The 18,285-nt window shown below is 35.3% G+C and overlaps 3 protein-coding genes across 3 annotated transcripts; 2 read left to right on the top strand and 1 right to left on the bottom strand.

Moving 5' to 3' along the window:
• The first annotated feature begins 8,843 nt into the window (after nt 1–8,843).
• On the top strand, nt 8,844–10,190 carry LOC131633454 (putative protein FAR1-RELATED SEQUENCE 10). The gene is made up of 2 exons (XM_058904170.1): nt 8,844–10,065; nt 10,165–10,190. Exons 1-2 carry the CDS (start codon nt 8,844–8,846, stop codon nt 10,188–10,190), a joined length of 1,248 nt encoding a protein of 415 aa, XP_058760153.1.
• LOC131633445 (uncharacterized) lies at nt 10,177–11,645 on the top strand. The gene is made up of 3 exons (XM_058904161.1): nt 10,177–10,268; nt 10,356–11,338; nt 11,460–11,645. The coding sequence occupies exons 1-3, from the start codon at nt 10,196–10,198 to the stop codon at nt 11,616–11,618; spliced, it is 1,215 nt and encodes a 404-aa protein (XP_058760144.1). The 5' UTR covers nt 10,177–10,195; the 3' UTR covers nt 11,619–11,645.
• An 857-nt stretch (nt 11,646–12,502) lies between these two features.
• Nucleotides 12,503–16,701, bottom strand: LOC131633453 (protein MAIN-LIKE 1-like). The gene is made up of 4 exons (XM_058904169.1): nt 16,604–16,701; nt 14,054–14,225; nt 13,297–13,974; nt 12,503–13,165 (listed from the first exon to the last, which is right to left on the bottom strand). The coding sequence occupies exons 1-4, from the start codon at nt 16,699–16,701 to the stop codon at nt 12,503–12,505; spliced, it is 1,611 nt and encodes a 536-aa protein (XP_058760152.1).
• Nucleotides 16,702–18,285: the final 1,584 nt, after the last annotated feature.

Genomic DNA, 18,285 nt, shown 5'->3' with positions numbered 1-18,285 from the left:
ATTTAAGTTGAGGAAGATGCCTGTCAAAAAAAAAGTTGAGGAAGATGTGTATTGAGGTAAGAAAATTATTTATAAGGTGAATGCTTTTTAAAATTTAGATACGATAATTATCTGTTAATTGTGCCACCATTTTAGAATAATGAGAAAAAAGTATCAAGACATCAACAACTTTTGGCCTGGTTTTAAATAGCAAAGTCTACTATACCATAATGTATGTGGAACATGCTGTACTACGATTAATTAAACTAGAAAAAAAATTAAGGAAAAACACCGACCATGACCATAATCAACTCATCATTGACAACATCTAAGAATTAAGGGTGGCTACTTGGAATTCTATACTAGCTAGATATAAAACATTTGTTTAAAAAAAATAAAAATCAACTGTTAAAATTTCTTGTTTGAAAACTTGGGTGTTAGGTGACAATATTGGAGTGGTAGATTATGGATTTTTAATTTGCCTTACACTTTTGGATGCTATAAATTTTGAGGAAATTTTTTGTTAATTATTACTTGAACCAATTTATTTAATCCAATGACGTAATGGTGATAAGAGAAACTTCATTTTTCAACTAACATTCCTAACAATGTAACTCAAATAGCTTCCTAAGTTATTACCAACTCTTGTTTTAGTTAGTGTTGTTTCTTCTTCTTGAAAGGTTTGGTGTGTGTCCCTTCTAATGTTGAATGTCACAAACCTTGAAATTTGAATTATACTATTTCTGTTTATTGGGTTAGCAGTTAGGGTTATGATGGTGATTTGGTAGTAGTCTTTTGTGGAAGATAGGATGAAATGAGCATGTTTTTCTAGGTTGGTTAACTAAACAAACACAAGTTGTTTGTTAGACTTAAACGCAAAATTAGAAAGTTTTATTCTGTTTAGCTCTTTTGAACCATTAATTAATGGAAATTTTGGACTAACAAATTAGAATTTAAAGCTCTAACTAACCAATTATATGTCTCTTAAGTGCAATTGAAATTAAGAGTGTGCACGGTTAGTCAAATAATTTGAACAAAACCACTTTTTCACCTATATCATATGTTTTGGGCCAGTCACAATCTCAAAAAGTAGAAGTTGAATCATCGGTCCAAAGTCTCTCATCCAAAATATTGAAGGTACAATGTAACTCTACTCTAGAGCTCCACATTGGATCCACGTCGAGTTGCATTCCAAGCCAAAATGGCAGGGAACGTCCATAAACATCTCTCATATATATATATATATATATATATATATATATATATATATATATATATATATATATATATATATGGCATCCCACTTGAAACCTGAGGTATTCTCTCTAAACCATACCTCACTTTACTCCTCATTCTCTTGGCTTATGTGTTGGAGTACTAACATTGCAAGTCCACCTTTACAACGTTGCACCGAAGATTCACTCCACCGCGTCAAGACTCTACTCCATCATTACACGAAGCATTTCTGGTTCGCTAGAGGAATAATGATGTCGTTGACCGCGCTGCCTAGTAAGTGAAGTCTTATTCTCTCTTAGGGTCCTATATGTTCCTATTTCAACTTGTGTTGTACACCCTTCATTTTCTTTTATAAGCAAATTTAACTTTTTACATTTATTCAATAAATGATGTATTTAGACTATATATAGACTAGATACATCATTTATTTAATGAATCTAAAAGGTTAAATTTTGCTTATAATAAGGAATGGATGGAGTACTAGGATTCACAGGAGGAAACAGAGGAGCATCCTTCGCAAGGTGGACCTTCTTCCTCTTGAAGGTTTTCTCAAGCCAACCCAAGTTATCTGTAAAACGAAATAAAGAAGACAATTAACAAAAATGTTTTGTGAATAATAAAGGCAAACATAAAGATAGTTCTCTCTCCTCACCAAAAAGATCTTTTCTCTCGAGAATAGTGGTTGCTTCCACAACCAAATCTGTGCATTGCCTTTTTTTTAGTGTGGGGGAGGTACATTCGAAGGGCTAACTGCCTCTTCATAACCTAAACTCTCCTAGAAGGTGACTAAATCATATTTCAATGACTCTTCCTCTAGGTTCAAGGTCAGAGGCTAAGGCATATGGTTACAGAGCACGAAAGAAGTGGTTTTAGGCCCAACATTTATGAGTGTTGTCTTTATACAAAAAAGAAATGAGTTTCTTGAAGAGTGAGTCATACAAAAAGAAGTGTGAGTCTCTTGATTTTGTGGGGTCTCCAAAAAGTAATGGTCCTTGAAGTTTTTCCAGCTCTCAAGGTAAACGTCAAACATCTTCACTGTCGGGCGAAGCTAGAGCAGTCCTTGTCTCTGATCTCTGGTGGCCGAAGTGCACTTCATGTTGAAGAGATGGAAGAATAACCACAATGTCGACACTTTTCCCGATACTCACGCTAATACTAGAGCACTTTGAAAAGGTCCAAGCTACCAGATGTAGTTCAGGCGGGGAAATTCTCAAGTGATTCAACACCCCATTCATCGAAAATGTTGAATGACAACTTAAATGTCAGTCTAGAAAACAAAAATTCATAGAAAGGTATGGAACATCTATCAAAGTAGATACATATCCTTTTGATGGGGTCAACATGGGAAATAGACCAAAATGAGGATGATCCCACATCTCCGTAAGCATCCTCTAGATTCCATGTGCTTCTAAAGAAGGAGACTAATCTCACTAATTCTGGATCCACCCAGTGGTACTAAACAACATCAGCAGGCATAACGAGACCTTAATGATCCTTTCAAACGATGTATTCCCAAATGTCATAAAAAAGATCACGCTTGTCATGAATTGGGGAATGGCTTCGAAAGTTAAGAAAATTTCTAACTTACTTATTACTAGGTTCCTAGCCATTCACAAATCTAAATGAATTGATAAAGAGACAAGTTTCTGGCTCATCCCGATGAGACTTAACAGGCCTCTAATCTGCCATAGTTGGCCAAGAGAAAAGGGGTTAGTGTCAGTATCCTTAGTAAGAAGACCGAAAAAATCCTTTTTATTTTCACCGGGATGGGAGCCGAGGGTTCGCTACCATGTTTGATAGAACCCCCACCAGAACTAAAACTATCAGTGAGAACAATGAGGTTCACAGTGGGTCGATTAACTAGTAAAATTGTGACATTTGGCATTTCTGGGTCTACTATTCTAGTGTGAGATGAAGCATCACTCGCATCTTTACCACTAGATATGTCTAGAACATTTGCAAGGTCATTTCCCACAATAGCCATGACTAAAACGAGGAAAAACTATAAGCGGTGAAGAGAGAGAGAAATGGTACCTGAAAAAGTTGAAGGTTGAGGAGGCGATTATGAAAACGGATAGTTCTATAGGAGCAATGAATCATGAAAAGAATTCAAAAAAACGGATGGAACAAGAATCACCAGTTCTCATGGGAAAAGAAATCAGAGTTCATAGAATAAGAAAAGGAGTACAATTTGCACATAGAGTGAAAATATGGTTAGGAAGGTAAGGTAACCTTTATATATTAAGGCAATACAAGTAAACCAATAGTCCTAAATGAAATTAAATGGGTAGATGAAAAATAAGAGTTTGATTTTCCTTGATATTGTAATAACACTCGAGTACACTTAAGCATCCTAAAGGGAAGTATCACGCCCTAGTTTAATAGGCTAGGGTCACGTGGAAGAACAAGCATGATAGATGTTTCAATGATGAGAATATCATTTAATGCGCTTGTTTCCAAGATCACTCACGCTGGATCACAAACCTTTCTCACTCCTCAAAGTAGAGAATCCAACACGGTATACCCGACATAGTTTTCTGAAAGACTTCCCATTGTTGCGCCACGGAAAGCCTTGGGGGAAACTCTTCTGAGCCAGTCACATTCCCAAAAAAAAAGAAATCCCAATCATCATTCCAAAGTATCTCATCCAATGTATTGAAGGTATAACGTAACTGTTCTCTAGAGCTCCACACTAAATCCACGCCTATGTCATCAAAAGGCTTCTCGTATTCCTTGTTGAAAAGAAAGGAAATGTACATAACCGCCTCCCATATATAAGGAATCCCAAATGAAACCTAATATATTTTATCTAAACCATAACTCACTTTACTCTTTATTCTCTTGTTGACTTTGGTCTTGGAGTGCTAACATTATATATCCACCTTCGCGTCATCGCGTCGGAGATATACTTCTCTGTATCAAGACTCTACTCCATCAATTCACCATGCATTTTTGGTTCCGAGGAATAAATACCAATCATTGGATTCATCGAGAGAGAAAATGTTAGTATATTGTGTTGAAAATTGTAATGGGGTAAATAGAGTATAATTTGTCCCAAACATCACAAAAAAAGATGAATTTTCGTTTCTTCGCACACGTAAATTTACAAGTTCATATATTGAGAGACATTAGGATGTATGGTATGGACTCTGATTTTGTCAGAGCTTTGACAGTTTCCCCGCTATTGTTCAACATGTTTTGGCAAGTGTTATTTTTAGTAAAAGTGTTCAGGGCATGGAAGTAAAATTTGACATGACCACGTGACATAAAGCACTTTTTGGTTGTTCGCAAGTAATACGTGCTCAATATCTTTTTTATAGTTGTTTTTATTGATGAATTAGGCCAACATATGTCACAGATAGAGTATCGTACTCTCCTTAGATATCTCGTCTAGATTCCCTAATTTCCTATTGATGGGATTTGCCCTGTTTGTCATAAGGTATGTTTAGATACATTTTGGGATCACATAGTTTATTGTCGGATATGCAATCCAAAAAGTCGCTTCAAGTAAATTGGTCAAACATGAGAAAAATTATTCAGACAATCAACATGTTTTCATACTATTTACATTTGGCAGTCTTTCTCTCTTAGCACCAGAGACATTGAATCTATTACTAAGATACCAAAGGTTTATACATAGTAATATTGCGTTTCCTAGGACTATGAACGTGATTTTTAAGTGAATTGAGTTTTTCATCCAAAAAAGGTAGTGGCGCAACTTGTGTTTGTTTGCCTTCAATTTTTGTATAAGATATACTTTTAATCGTTAAAGACATTGACCTGTCCCTACCAATATCATTTTTTATTTGAGATTGAGTCATAAAATAATAATTTTAATAGTTTTTTTAGATTAAATTTCTTTTATCTTTTCAAAAAAATTCTTTTTTTAATAAAGCGAAATATATAAAATAAAATAAAGAAAATATAAATATTGGGGATATAAACCATACCTAGTCAAACCACATAATCAGACCGAAAGGGTATACGGACAATTTAATTACAACAAAAGTGGTCTAAAGAAACCAATGTAAATGCACACACAAGTCAGTCACTATCAACAAACCTCCATATGGATACAAAACCAAATAATAAAAAAAAATTGTGTGAGCCTTCACTTCTCAAGACGGAGAAAAAAATCAACCGCCAACATGGACTGATTCACAAATCAACAAACTCCATACGATAAAGCACACTAAGTAAGACGAATCTTTCGATCCAACATCAAACAAATATAATGATACAGATATCAAATCAGTCCAACATCAATCACGATGACTGATACAAATATTAAGTCGACGCCAACTCATGGGAGGAAAACCTTAAATCTTGAAATTTGTAAATCTTAACAGGTATGGAGACAATCAGATAGCCAAAAGATTATAACAATAACCCTACGACCATGGCGAAACCACCGCGTTTAAGAAACCCACTAGAGAAAACGCAGGAACCTCCATAAACACCACTAAAAGCTTTGATTTAAAAGGAAAAAGAGTTAGAGGCTGAAAAGAACTCAACTATCATATGCTTCTACAAATGAAATCCAAAAGTGACGTCTAAGACCCAGAACCAGACAAATTAATTGTTGCTAGAATCCAACCACCAATGAGCAGAAAAGGAAGGAACCCACACTCGTTGGATTGAAACCATTACTTGCTAATGTCTCATGAGTTTCGCCAAAAACATATACGGTTTACACTAAGAGACCACATATGCAGCGCCAACAGCTCTGAACCCTAGTTGGAGTTAGAGCAGAGTGACCAAAAGGGCGTCAAACCACCAAAACCAGAGGCTGCATCAATGGCAGTGGTCATTTAGATCTGAGGAGGAGGAGAGAACAACCAAACATATTTAAAGAGAAGGCAAAGAAAAACTTAGTCGAACTTGATTGATTAAAAAGATACATGTTCGAAAACGTTATTTTTAAACAATGTCACATTCTACATTAAGACTTGATTGCCTAAAACATACACGTTCTAAAACTTTATTTTTAAACATTCTCAAATTCTACATTAGCACATTCACATTGAGATCTTATTTTGAAGAGATTTGGTAAAAACATATCGTGTAAATCAGGTCTATTACATATGATATACACAACGAATAAGAACCCAATTATAATTTCCTGTTTTCCTCCTTATCCATCCAGAGAGGACATTCCTACATGGCTACATGTACTATTATGTAATTAGCGGCCAAACAAATGGAATTGCAAGACAGCTGCTAAGGAATTAGATACACATTCTTGTGTGAGAGAAATGAGAATGGACCCACAAACAACAGGAAATAATGAATTGTTGTGTTGTGCTTACCCAACAAACACCCACCGGTTGACATGCATTGCACTCACACTCACTCACATCACATGGCCTCCAACAATGCCTTGCGTTCATTAAGGAGCATTCACAGGAAATTCAATTTCTCTTTATTCTTCCTACTTTTTACACATGCTTCACTATTTTCCTCCAACTACCTCTATATTATTTATACTCTATATATTCACTTATACATCATTTTATATTTTTAATCACCAACTTATTTTAATTACAATTGACAATGTAACTATCATTTTTATTATAAAAAAAAAAGGTCAATTTATTTGTAAGCCACTCATAAAAAGGTACAAGCTGGAACCAATGGTGTAAACACTATATATTTGATTGAACATGTGTCAACATTTATATTATCTTACTATATCTTTAAATGGGAAAAATCATAATTGTTGTCATGCAACTTTTTTCAATAATAATAACATATGTGAAAGGTTCATTTTGGATTTGATTTTGAAGTAATTAAAGAATCTATTTTCAATTATACTTTAAAGTTTTCAATACCCAATTTTAAAAACTTTCATAATAAATAACTTACAATAATAAGTAAATTTTAGCACACACACAAAAAAAAACAGTAGAATAGCTGGTAAAATAAAATAAACCAAAAACATAATATTTAACTTATAGTTTTTAAATTAAAAAAAAAACTGAGAAAATAAATTTTTACACGAGAAAATAACTATTAAAAATAGGTTAATTTCAATATTATTTTATCAAGTAATTTAGTGATTTTGAGATTTTATTTTTTTTAAGTGTGAATAAATATAATGCAGATTTAAATAGTGGCATTTATTAGTTCGAACAAATCCGAACCAAATCGTAGTGTTTGGGTTGGATTTTTTTTTTAATTTGACAAAAAAACAGAATCAAACTAATGAAACTCGATATTATAATTGGTTCGGACAACAAATTTCCAAAATCTAATCGCGAGTCCCTCTATCCAGACCAACCATAATTTATTCCTATAATTTATATCATGATTATCATATAAACTAATATAGCCTATTCAAGTTCAAGAAGAAAAAAAAATAAAAAGTCATTAACTTGAAAAAAATAAAAATGAAAGGTCATTTTTTACATTCACAGCTTATATGAAAAATTAAAAAATTAAAATTTTTATTTTATTATGGAAAATTAGTAAATGTAAATTAGATATTTCCTTAAAATATTTCATATATTTGTTTCTAACGCATCCGATGAATTCAACTGAAATCAACTCATTGTTTTTAGGTTTGGTTTGACTTGAATTTTATCGCAAAAATGTACAATTTCAATTCAAATCAATCTATATATTTTTTTATCGATTTGAGTATTAGATTTTTTCAAAACCAAACCAACCTACAAACACCTTTAATTTAACAAAATAATTACACTTTTAAACAAGTAAATTTCACTTATCGTAACATGTATGATTTGGGCAAGGAATTTTGGTTGGGGAGTGATTGGTGGATATTTAGAGTTGAATGGGAACCATGAGTCTACCTTTATATACCTTTATTCTCTTACACTGCAAATTGCATACTTTATTTTAAACTTACTATTGCAGAAAATGAGAAGAAGAAAAAAGTGTAAAAGAGGGAAACCTTATTGGTTAATGGCGGTAATATGAGTTTACCGGAACACATTTGAAATATATGGCGCGGTGCTCTCTAATTCACAAATATTCTTCTTTTGACTTCTTTTTTTTCTTTGTAAGATGACATCCTTTTAGTCTTTGTTTTTTTCTTTTTAACAGATCTTTTAGTTTTTGACTCTGTTGGATAAGATTTTTATTTTATTTGTTAATAATAGTTCTTCTATTCCAAAATAACCATCTAGTTGATCATTTCCAAAAATAGTAAATATCAATGAAAATTTTACTTCGTACCCCTACAATTGCCCTTCTACCCCTACAATTTTGTAAAAATGCCAACTTTACCCTCAATAGTTAATAACCATTTTACCATTTTACTTTTTACCATTCATCTAAAAAGTCAAAAAAATTCAAATCTGCACCCCTACGCACCTTCAATTCGGAACACTTATGGTAAGTCATCCGGTTCACAAATTAACAAACCGGAACACATTATACAAGTCATCCGGTTTGCTTTTTTTTCTTCCCGGAAGACATTCTAAAACTGTTCCGGTAATACGAAAATCAAACCGGAACAGATAAGCAAAGTGTTCCGGTGCATTTGTAATCAAACCGGAACGGTTTTGAAAAGTGATCCGGTGAACTTGATATCAAACCGGAACAGATTGGAAAACTGTTCCGGAACGCATTTTGTATTTTTAAATTTTTGGTTTTTTTTTGTAGGTATGGAAGTTCCGCTCCAAATTTGTCGGAAAAACGAGACAGCTATAGATACCACTGATGTTTTCACAACTTCACAGAGATTTGTCACACGGGAAGAAGTTATCCGCTGGGTTAAAGAGACCGGAATCAACAATAAAGTGACTGTTATCATAGCGCGTTCAGACACTGAAACAGGCAAAAGAGGAAGAAGTAACAAAGTTATATTTGCGTGCGATAAAGGTGGAAAATATAAGGATAAAAGTGAGACTCAAAGTGCTACTAAGAGATGTGGATGTCCATTCAAAATCAGATCGACTCCGGCAAAAGATGGGTCTGGATGGAAGGTTGATGTAAAATGTGGAGTTCATAATCATGGTTTACCAGATAGATTAGAAGGCCATTCATTTGTTGGTAGGTTGACAACAGATGAGAAGCAGCATGTTGCTGATTTGACAAAGAGACATGTTCCGCCTAGACACATATTGACTTCCTTGCAAGAGCGAGATCCTGAGAACGTCACTCGGATCACGCAAATATACAAGCATAAAAGTGTGATTGAAGCGGAGATAAGAGGTCCAAGAAGTGAGATACAACATTTGCTTAAGCTTATAGAGGAGGCGAACTATGTTTATTGGAGTAGGAAACGGGATGATTGTGAAGTTGTGAGAGATATTTTTTGGGCACATCCAGATTCGGTAAAGTTGCTGAATCTTTTTCCTACTGTCTTGATTATGGACGCCACTTATAAGACCAACAAATATAGACAACCTCTGTTTGAAATAGTTGGTATGACATCGACCGAGTTGACATTTGCGGTTGCATTTGCTTATATGGAGTGTGAGCAGACAGAGAGTTATATTTGGGTCTTGGATAAGCTGAAGCAATTGTTTGTGAAGAAAGATGTGGTTCCACAAGTGATTTTGACGGATAGAGATCTTGCTTTGATGAAAGCAGTTGAAGTTGTTTTTCCTACGACGCATAACTTGCTATGTCGCTTTCATATTAACCAAAATGTTGGGATGAAATGCAAGGAATATGTGATGAAAGACATGCGAGAGACGATAGGCACATTGTGGAAAGATGTTGTATGGGCTAGTAATGAGGTTGAGTATGGTGTACGGTTGCAATATCTTGAACAAGCATGCTTTGCTTGTACTAACTTCCTCGATTACGAGAAGAACACTTGGTTGATCCCACATAGGCAAAGATTTGTAGGCGCATGGATTAATCGAGTGCTTCATTTTGGTAATACCACGACAAATCGGTATGTCATAATTCTTAAAATATTTATTTAGTATTCATTTTTGGAATATTATATGTTTATACCTTCTTTGTTTATTTTAGGGTTGAATCTGCACATTGGAAGCTAAAGCAGATGTTAGGAAACAGCCTTGGTGACATGGTCAAAGTTTGGGAAGCTATGAATTCTAACCTAAAAATCCAAATAGGTAACATTCGAGCTTCGTTTCAAAAAAGTTTTTATGAGGTTGAGCACGCACACATTAGTCCATTTTATGATAATTTGCGTGGTTCAGTATCGAGAGCTGCTTTGAGACGCATTGCAGAAGAGTTATCGAGGCTTGATTATGTGTTAAATAGTAGGGAAACATGTGGTTGTACTATGAGAACAAGTTATGGGCTACCTTGTGCTTGTGAGATGGGAAGATCGATTGTTGTTGGAATCCCATTACAAATAGAAAGTGTTCATCTTCAATGGAGGATACTATCTATGGAAGGTGACTTGCCTTTAGATGAGGAAGCTGGTTCGGAGGTTGATATGAATAATGCAATTGATGAATTGTGGAGAAGGTTTAAATCACTAGATGTTGTTGGAAAAAGAGCATTGAAAAGTAGGGTTTGTGAAATTGCATATCCCACAACAACTTCATTGTGTCCACCACCTGAGAAAATAAAAACTAAAGGCGGAGTGAAGAGGAAAGGGAAGAAACCAGTTGGGTATGATGTTTATAGGGATCCTTCAGGTTTTGAGTATGCTGATCAGGCGTCTCAATGTTCACAAAAACAATCGCAAGCATCACAAACTTCCAGGAAGCAATCACAATCAAAGAAGCAATCACAAGCAAAGGATGAGGATTTCACTCTTCAGTTTCCTTGTCATATTAGGCCATATATTACCGAGATTGTTAATGTTGTAGCAGATGGTAATTGTGGATTTAGAGCAATTGCTTCGTGGCATGGGTATAGTGAGGATGGTTGGGCAATGGTTCGTCGTGACTTGGACATGGAATTAAGAGAAAAGAAGGACTTATATGAGAGATTGTTCGGTCTAAGTTTATCCGAAGTGAGGAATGGATTGTTGATAGATCATGTTGGTTTTCAACCACCGGAGAAATGGTTGACACTACCAGAGATGGGTTATTTGATAGCGAATCGGTATAACATTATTCTTTTGCTGCTTGGTAACCCTTGCTTGACCTTTTTTCCTATGACAACAACATTTTCTCCAAGTGCTCCTACATATTGCATTGGCCTTGTCAACAGGAATCATTATCTTCGGGTAACCTTTATATATATTTTATTTAATTACTTATATAATTACTTATTTAATTACTTATTTAATTACTTATATAATTACTTATTTAATTACTTTGTTAATTATTTTTATGTCATGAAATCAGGTTAATATGAAAGAAGGCTTCCCGCTGCCACCCGTCACGGTAGATTGGATGAAGTTTCGTCTTCAAGTGGCGACATCTTGGATGTTAGGATTTGCTGGACGTCTTCAACATTGGCATCATCTTACGCCTATGTTACCATCACGTGTTAATATAGATTAATTAAGTGACTTTAATTTATATGTAATATTTTAACTAAAAACGTCTTAGATTGAGTTATTTTATTTACATCTTAGAAGTTTTTATTTTATTTACAAAAAAACACTAAATTATTATAACATTGAATATAGAACATTAAAACATGATAACAATAACATAGAATATTAAAACATGATAACAATAACATAGAACATTAAAACATAGAACATGATAACAATAACATAAAACATTAAAGCATTAGACTCTTGCAGACGATTCTGGGCGCACCAGCATCTTCAGAACATCCTCAGCAGACCTTGTTAGGTTTACCTCAAACTCGATCGGTCCCTTTGTTATCTTACGGCGGTGTGATTTCCACATGTCTTTCATATCACCATCACATTTCAACTCCACAATATTATAACTTATCCTTCCATCAACATCCATGTTCTAATTTTCACGATACCAGATTTTAGTCACCACTCGGTTATCAGTTTCTGGCAACTCTTCTTTCACCCAACTTTTAAGTGACTCGAGTCTCCCGCAATCGTTAGGTATTGAAAGCTTCATGGGTTCCTTAGTTCCAGTATAGAAAACAATTGTGTCAACCATAAAATTACCAAGAGACATTCTGAAAAATATGATATTTTGTGTCAACACTAGGAGGTCCTATTTATAGGCCATGAGGGCAATCTTATCCGCACAATATCTTATCCACATAATATCTTATCCAAATAAAATATCTTATCCAAATAGAATCTAAACTATAGAATAAAATATAATCCAAAATATACAATAAAATATAGAATAAAACAAAAGACTAAAATCAACTATAGAATCCAAAATATAATCCAGAATGCACCATAAAATTATCCAAAATGTAATATCTAAAATAAAATATAACATAGTCAATGCTCATAGGCGATGCGCAACACCTCAAATAAGTCAGCATACGCGACATCATCCTCCTCGGCCTCTACCTGCCGGAGATAACGGCGAACCAGTGTGGAGGCACGAGCCCAATCTGGATCAGCTGGTCCTGCATCAAAGACAGGAACTGGAACCTCTCTACGCTCACTAGGTGGGGGCGGCACAACCTGAGGATGAGACACACGATAATACCACTCTAAATATCCATCCACCGTCTCATGAGGGTATCCCACCGCCTCCGTACCTCTAATCACATCTGTCACGCTCTGGTGATAACCAATCCACTCCACAGCAATCTCATCGTTGCTGAGCGTATCAGCAGGAGGTGCAGGCGGGATATACTGGCGAATACCAAACTGGCGAAGACACCTATCGGGTAAGTACAACACATGTATGTCACCCCAAACAAGGAAACCTCTGTATAAAGATAGCTCGTTAAAAGCAATATGAGGTCGATGATCCTCGAATGGACGCCATATGACGTCTGTAGGTGTCAGCTCATCCAATATCGGTCTATATGCATCCACCTTGATGGCCCCCTGTCTGTAGAACCATCTCATCGCCCTCGGAAGCCCTTGGTTGTCTGACCGCCAATTTTCTCCTTTCCTTCCCAGAGTAGAAAAGTACTCATGTATCCAACACTGTTAACAAATAAATTAAATGATATTCATTAATACCAATGTTTATATATATATATATATATATATATATAAAATAATATAAATTATAATATATGAATAAACATATAATTAATTAAAAATAACATAAATACCTGTAGAAGAGTAGGATATCCACCGAGCTGCTTGCAACTAAACATAGATGCATCCCCAAGGTGGCGATAAAGAGTGGCCAGTGCCGCTGATGCCCAACTGTATGAACCAAGCCCACGTAGATCTCTAAACAATAGCAAATATCGGGCCTCAACCAGGGTAAATGTCTTATCCGCAAAAATGGTAGAACCTACCAACATCATCAGATATGCCCTGGTCGCGTAAGTCCAACTACCAGCAGCACGGTACTGCACGAATCTGTCATACAGCCACTGCAGTGAGTAATAAGCTCCCCTGCAAGAACGCACATGTACAGCCATGGCATGTCTATCCACTCCCAATAACTCACAGCCAAGATCAACAGCCACCTGCTCTGTGACATGCTCATCAGGATACCAGAACATACCATTGATAGGCAAATGGAGCAAGCACGCAACATCATCTAAAGTAATCGTCATTTCACCAAATGGCATGTGAAATGACGAAGTCTCAACATGCCACCTCTCCACAAATGCTGAGACGAGATTAACGTCTATCTTGGTCAGGCTAGTTCTCTGAAGAGAAGCCAGACCTGACCTAGACACGATAGCCTCAATCTCAGGTGGGAGCTGCTGAGGCACTCTCTCCTGGAGCTTCGTCCCGTGCCCAGCAACTTTAAGCTCCTTTTTAGAGCCTCTTTCCTGAAAATAAATAAAAAAACTACATTAGAAGATATAATAATAAATTCTATTTAAAATAAATCAAATAATTTTTACTTACCTCTCCGTACCATAACCGGCGAGCAACATGGTCTTGATATCGAACAAGTAAAGATAAATCTGATGGTCCACCAGGATATCCAACTGGCTGTGGTGGTGGGTTAGAGGAACCAGCTTCGTCGCGGCGGCGGCGAGAATGTGGTCTCCCGTCTGGTCCAAGTGTACGCATTTTCCTGAAAAAAAAATTAAAAAAAAAAAATTAAAAAAAAAATTAAAAAAACCAAACCGGAACAGTTCCAAAAAGGGTTCCGGTTTGCAACTGAGCTAAACCGGAACAGTTTTCAAAAGGGTTCCGGTGGAGATGAAAACAAACCGGAACAGATTTCAAAAGCGTTCCGGTATCATAGGCAACAAACCGGAAGAGTTCCAAATTGTGTTCCGGTTTGGAAGCGAACGCACCGGAACAGAAACCAAAAGTGTTCCGTGAAGTATTTTTCTGAACCGGACCACTTACCAAATGTGTTCCGGTTTGGAAAGTTAATGAACCGGAAGAGTTTGCCAAGGTGTTCCGGTTTGTGTTTCGTACAGATAAAAGGAGAGTGTTTGTTCAAGATCAGTGAAAAGTGAAAAATGAGAAAAAAAATTCCTATTTATGTAAGGGTAATTTCGTCAAAAAAATATGATTGTTGGGGTAGAAGGGCAAATGTAGGGGTAGGAAGTAAAATTTTCAATATCAATAGCAATCAATGTTTTTCTCTTTTGATATTGGGCTTGGACTTGGGCTTAAACTACCATTGTAAGTGTAATTGTAATTAGTAATGGAACTACTTCTTCCACCCTAAATGTTGTTCCTGCACTCTTTTAGAAAATTAAAAACTGTTCATAGAATTCAAAAATGCAATATCAGACACATTTCAGTTTACACCCAATCCATCCATTTGTAAGTGAACTATCCATTATTGTTAATTTTGTAGTATACTATCCATTATATATACCCTTTGCATTATATATACACTTTGTATTATTATATGTATATATTTTATCGAGTTAATTGTAATTTTACATATATTTTTGATACAATATATTAATATTGTTATACTGTTTTGCTAAAATTGTCAAAAACTTAGTTTAAGAAACAAAAAATATTTTTACAAAATCCACTACCTACCGATTTAAAAAAAAAAGTGGTATATACAAAATAATTTTGCAAATTGTCATACACCGAATTTTTGAAAAAAATTGATATAAATGTACCAAATATTTGAAAAATCTGATAATTACAAAGACAATTTTGCAAAACCAATTGTCATGCACCAAAATTTTTTAAAAAATTGATATAAATGTATCAAGTAGATGAAAAATCTAGTATTTTATCATACACTTTCTAGAAAATAATACATTTTTATAGGATATTTTGGAAATATCTAATATTTCTTCAAAGAAACTCAAAAACTCTAGTATTTTTTCGCAAAAGTCCGATATAAAATTATGTAGAACCTCATGATATTAAAAAATCCGGTATTATATGAAAAAATCTGACAATAGACTACACTTTAAAAAAATCTAAAATATGAAACAAAGCATAACAGTAAAAGCATAATTCTGAGACTATCTACAATGGATTTACATATTCAACACCTTTCTTTTTCATTTTTTACACTCCACATCATCTTCTCTCTCTTTCACCTAATAATTCAACATTCATTCAACTTTTACTCACTACAATAATTTTTGTTTAATAAAATTCAACACTCTATCTCACCACATTTATTTCATATTTTTATTTTCTTTTATTAATAAAAACTTAAAATACAATACGCTAAACACACAACACACCTAAAATAAAACACATAACTTAATTAGTACAATAGACTCAACACACAAACAAGAATTTATTGGAGGTTAAATAGAAAAATCAAAGGAAAAATAGATTTTTTTTTTCCTTTGTCCAAATCAAATGAACCAAGACTCTATTTATAAAAAAAAAAATGATGAATTTTGATGAAAATAAAAATAAATAAATAAATTGATTTTCTATAAAATAATTGACTCCAAATAATTAAGGTGAGATAAAAATATAAACAATCACAACAACCAATAAGATTTTGCAAAGTATTATAAGTGGCCTCACTCATTTCTCATTCAACATGTTGAATGTTTTTAACACACATTAATCCATGTCACTTTCAACACCTCATTCAACCATCCATTGCAAGCATTCAACTATTGAAAAATATATTCAACACCCTCATTGCAAGTGGTCTTAGGAGTGTTGAGTGAGGAGTGGCAGTTAAAAAACTCGGAAAATTTTATTTTGTACCCCTACAATTAAAAATTTTGGACTAAATTACCCTCATATAAATAAGTAATTTTTTCATTTTCACCTTTTCACCCTTTTTTTACTGAAAACGCTCTGAGAAAGTTAAAAATTCACAAATCGGAACACATTTTGCAACTGATCTGGTTCACAGCTCAAACAAACTGGAACGCTTCAGATAAGTCATCTGGTTTACTCCCAGCACACCGGAAAGCTTTCAAAAAATGTTGCGGTTCACACACAATGCACACCGGAACGCTTTCAAAAACTCTTCTGGTTCACTTACTTGCATACCTGAACGCTTTTGGCAAATGTTTCGGTTCACATGCTTGCATACCGGAACGCTTTTTGGAAAATGTTCCGGTTCGCTTTATTAACACACCGAAACACATTTTACAACTGTTTCGGTTGTTTTTTTCTGTTTTTTTAATGTTGTATTGTATTTTTTTAAGTTCAGCAACATGCGTACCCTAGGATCAGACGGGAGGCCTATTAGCCGTTCTTTGGGACGACGTCGCACTGTAGATGAAGTTGGTCCGTCTGTACCAGTTCCAGAGCCACCACAGGAGCCAGCTGGGTATCTTGGAGGACCTTCGAATCGATCATTACTTGTTCGATACGAGCACCACGTTGCTCGCCGCCTATGGTTCGGGGAGGTAAGTAAAATAAATTTATCTATTTTATTCTACTTTTATTATTTTAAAATAAATTTATTCTTATATTTTATAATGTGAATTTTTATTTATTTTCAGGAAAGAAGTTCCAAAAAGGAGCTTAAAGTCGCAGGACACGGGACGAAGCTGAAGTAGAGGGTTCCTCATTTGCTCCCACCAGAGATGGAGGATTTGGTGTCTAGGTCAGGTCTGACTTATCTCCAAAGAACTAGCCTGACCAAGATAGACATAAATCTTGTTTCAATATTTATGGAGATGTGGCATATAGAGACGTCGTCATTTCACATGACATTTGGTGAGATGACGATTATATGGGATGATGTTGCCATTCTGCTGCACTTGCCTATTGGGGGGTTTGTTCTGGTATCTAGAGGAGCATGTCACTGAGGAGATGGCTGTTGAGCTTGGCATTCAGTACTTGGGAGTGGAGAGGGGTGAGATGGCTTGACATGTGTGTGTAATACGGTGAACTGACTTTTTATCGATCGAAATGTCGCGGTACGCAAGAGTCGCCACCGACTTTTATTTTATCCAAACTAAATCGGAAAGGCTAAAAGAAACAGAAAAAAACCTTTTAAAGAAATCTGAGTTCGGGGGGTAATTTATGCAAAGGGAAGGTGTAAGGCACCCTTTGCATCCATGGTTTTCCATGGGCTCTTAATTGCTTTGCTTGCTCGTTTTCAGAAAATGTAGATGAAAGAGGAAAAAATGGACTTTAGCTCGTAAATGAGCGTAGCCAGCTTTTGAAGAATTTTGAGAAAGAATATAGAAAATAGAGCATGGCAAGGCAATTAGGGGCAATTACCTTAAACTCAGATGATATGTCTCTTTTTAGCCTTTCAGAATGAAAGGGTCTATCCTTGCCATAAGAGGGCAGGAAGCCTTTCGTTTGGAGGTAGAAGGGTCATCGAAATATCCTTCGCCATGAGACTGACCCATGCCATAGAGAGGCAGGTAGTCTAAAGGGAAGGACCAGAATAGCCTTTCGTAGGCAGCCAGAAGATACCTCAGCCTTTTTCGTAGGCAACTTTCGAGGGTCGAGGTCATGTTAGTGTATCGAAGGCAGCATCATTAGGGACCATGACCTTTAATTGAGGCAACATGGCTGAGGTATCCTCGTATTCGAGGGACATGACTTATTCTGCAAAAACACAAGGCAACAGGCAACAAGGCAACAAGGCAACAAGGCAACAAGGCAACAGAGAGGGTTACCCAAAAGCGTGCGTGTGTGCACCAATCATGTGATTATATTCAAATATATTATCTTGTAAATTTAGTGATTCTATGTTCAATTCAAAGGTT

This window comes from Vicia villosa, unplaced genomic scaffold (genome assembly GCF_029867415.1).
Source record: "Vicia villosa cultivar HV-30 ecotype Madison, WI unplaced genomic scaffold, Vvil1.0 ctg.001125F_1_1, whole genome shotgun sequence".
Lineage (NCBI taxonomy): Eukaryota > Viridiplantae > Streptophyta > Magnoliopsida > Fabales > Fabaceae > Vicia > Vicia villosa.
The sequence above is the reverse complement of the archived record's forward strand: the minus strand, read 5'-3'. Positions and strand labels throughout refer to the sequence as shown.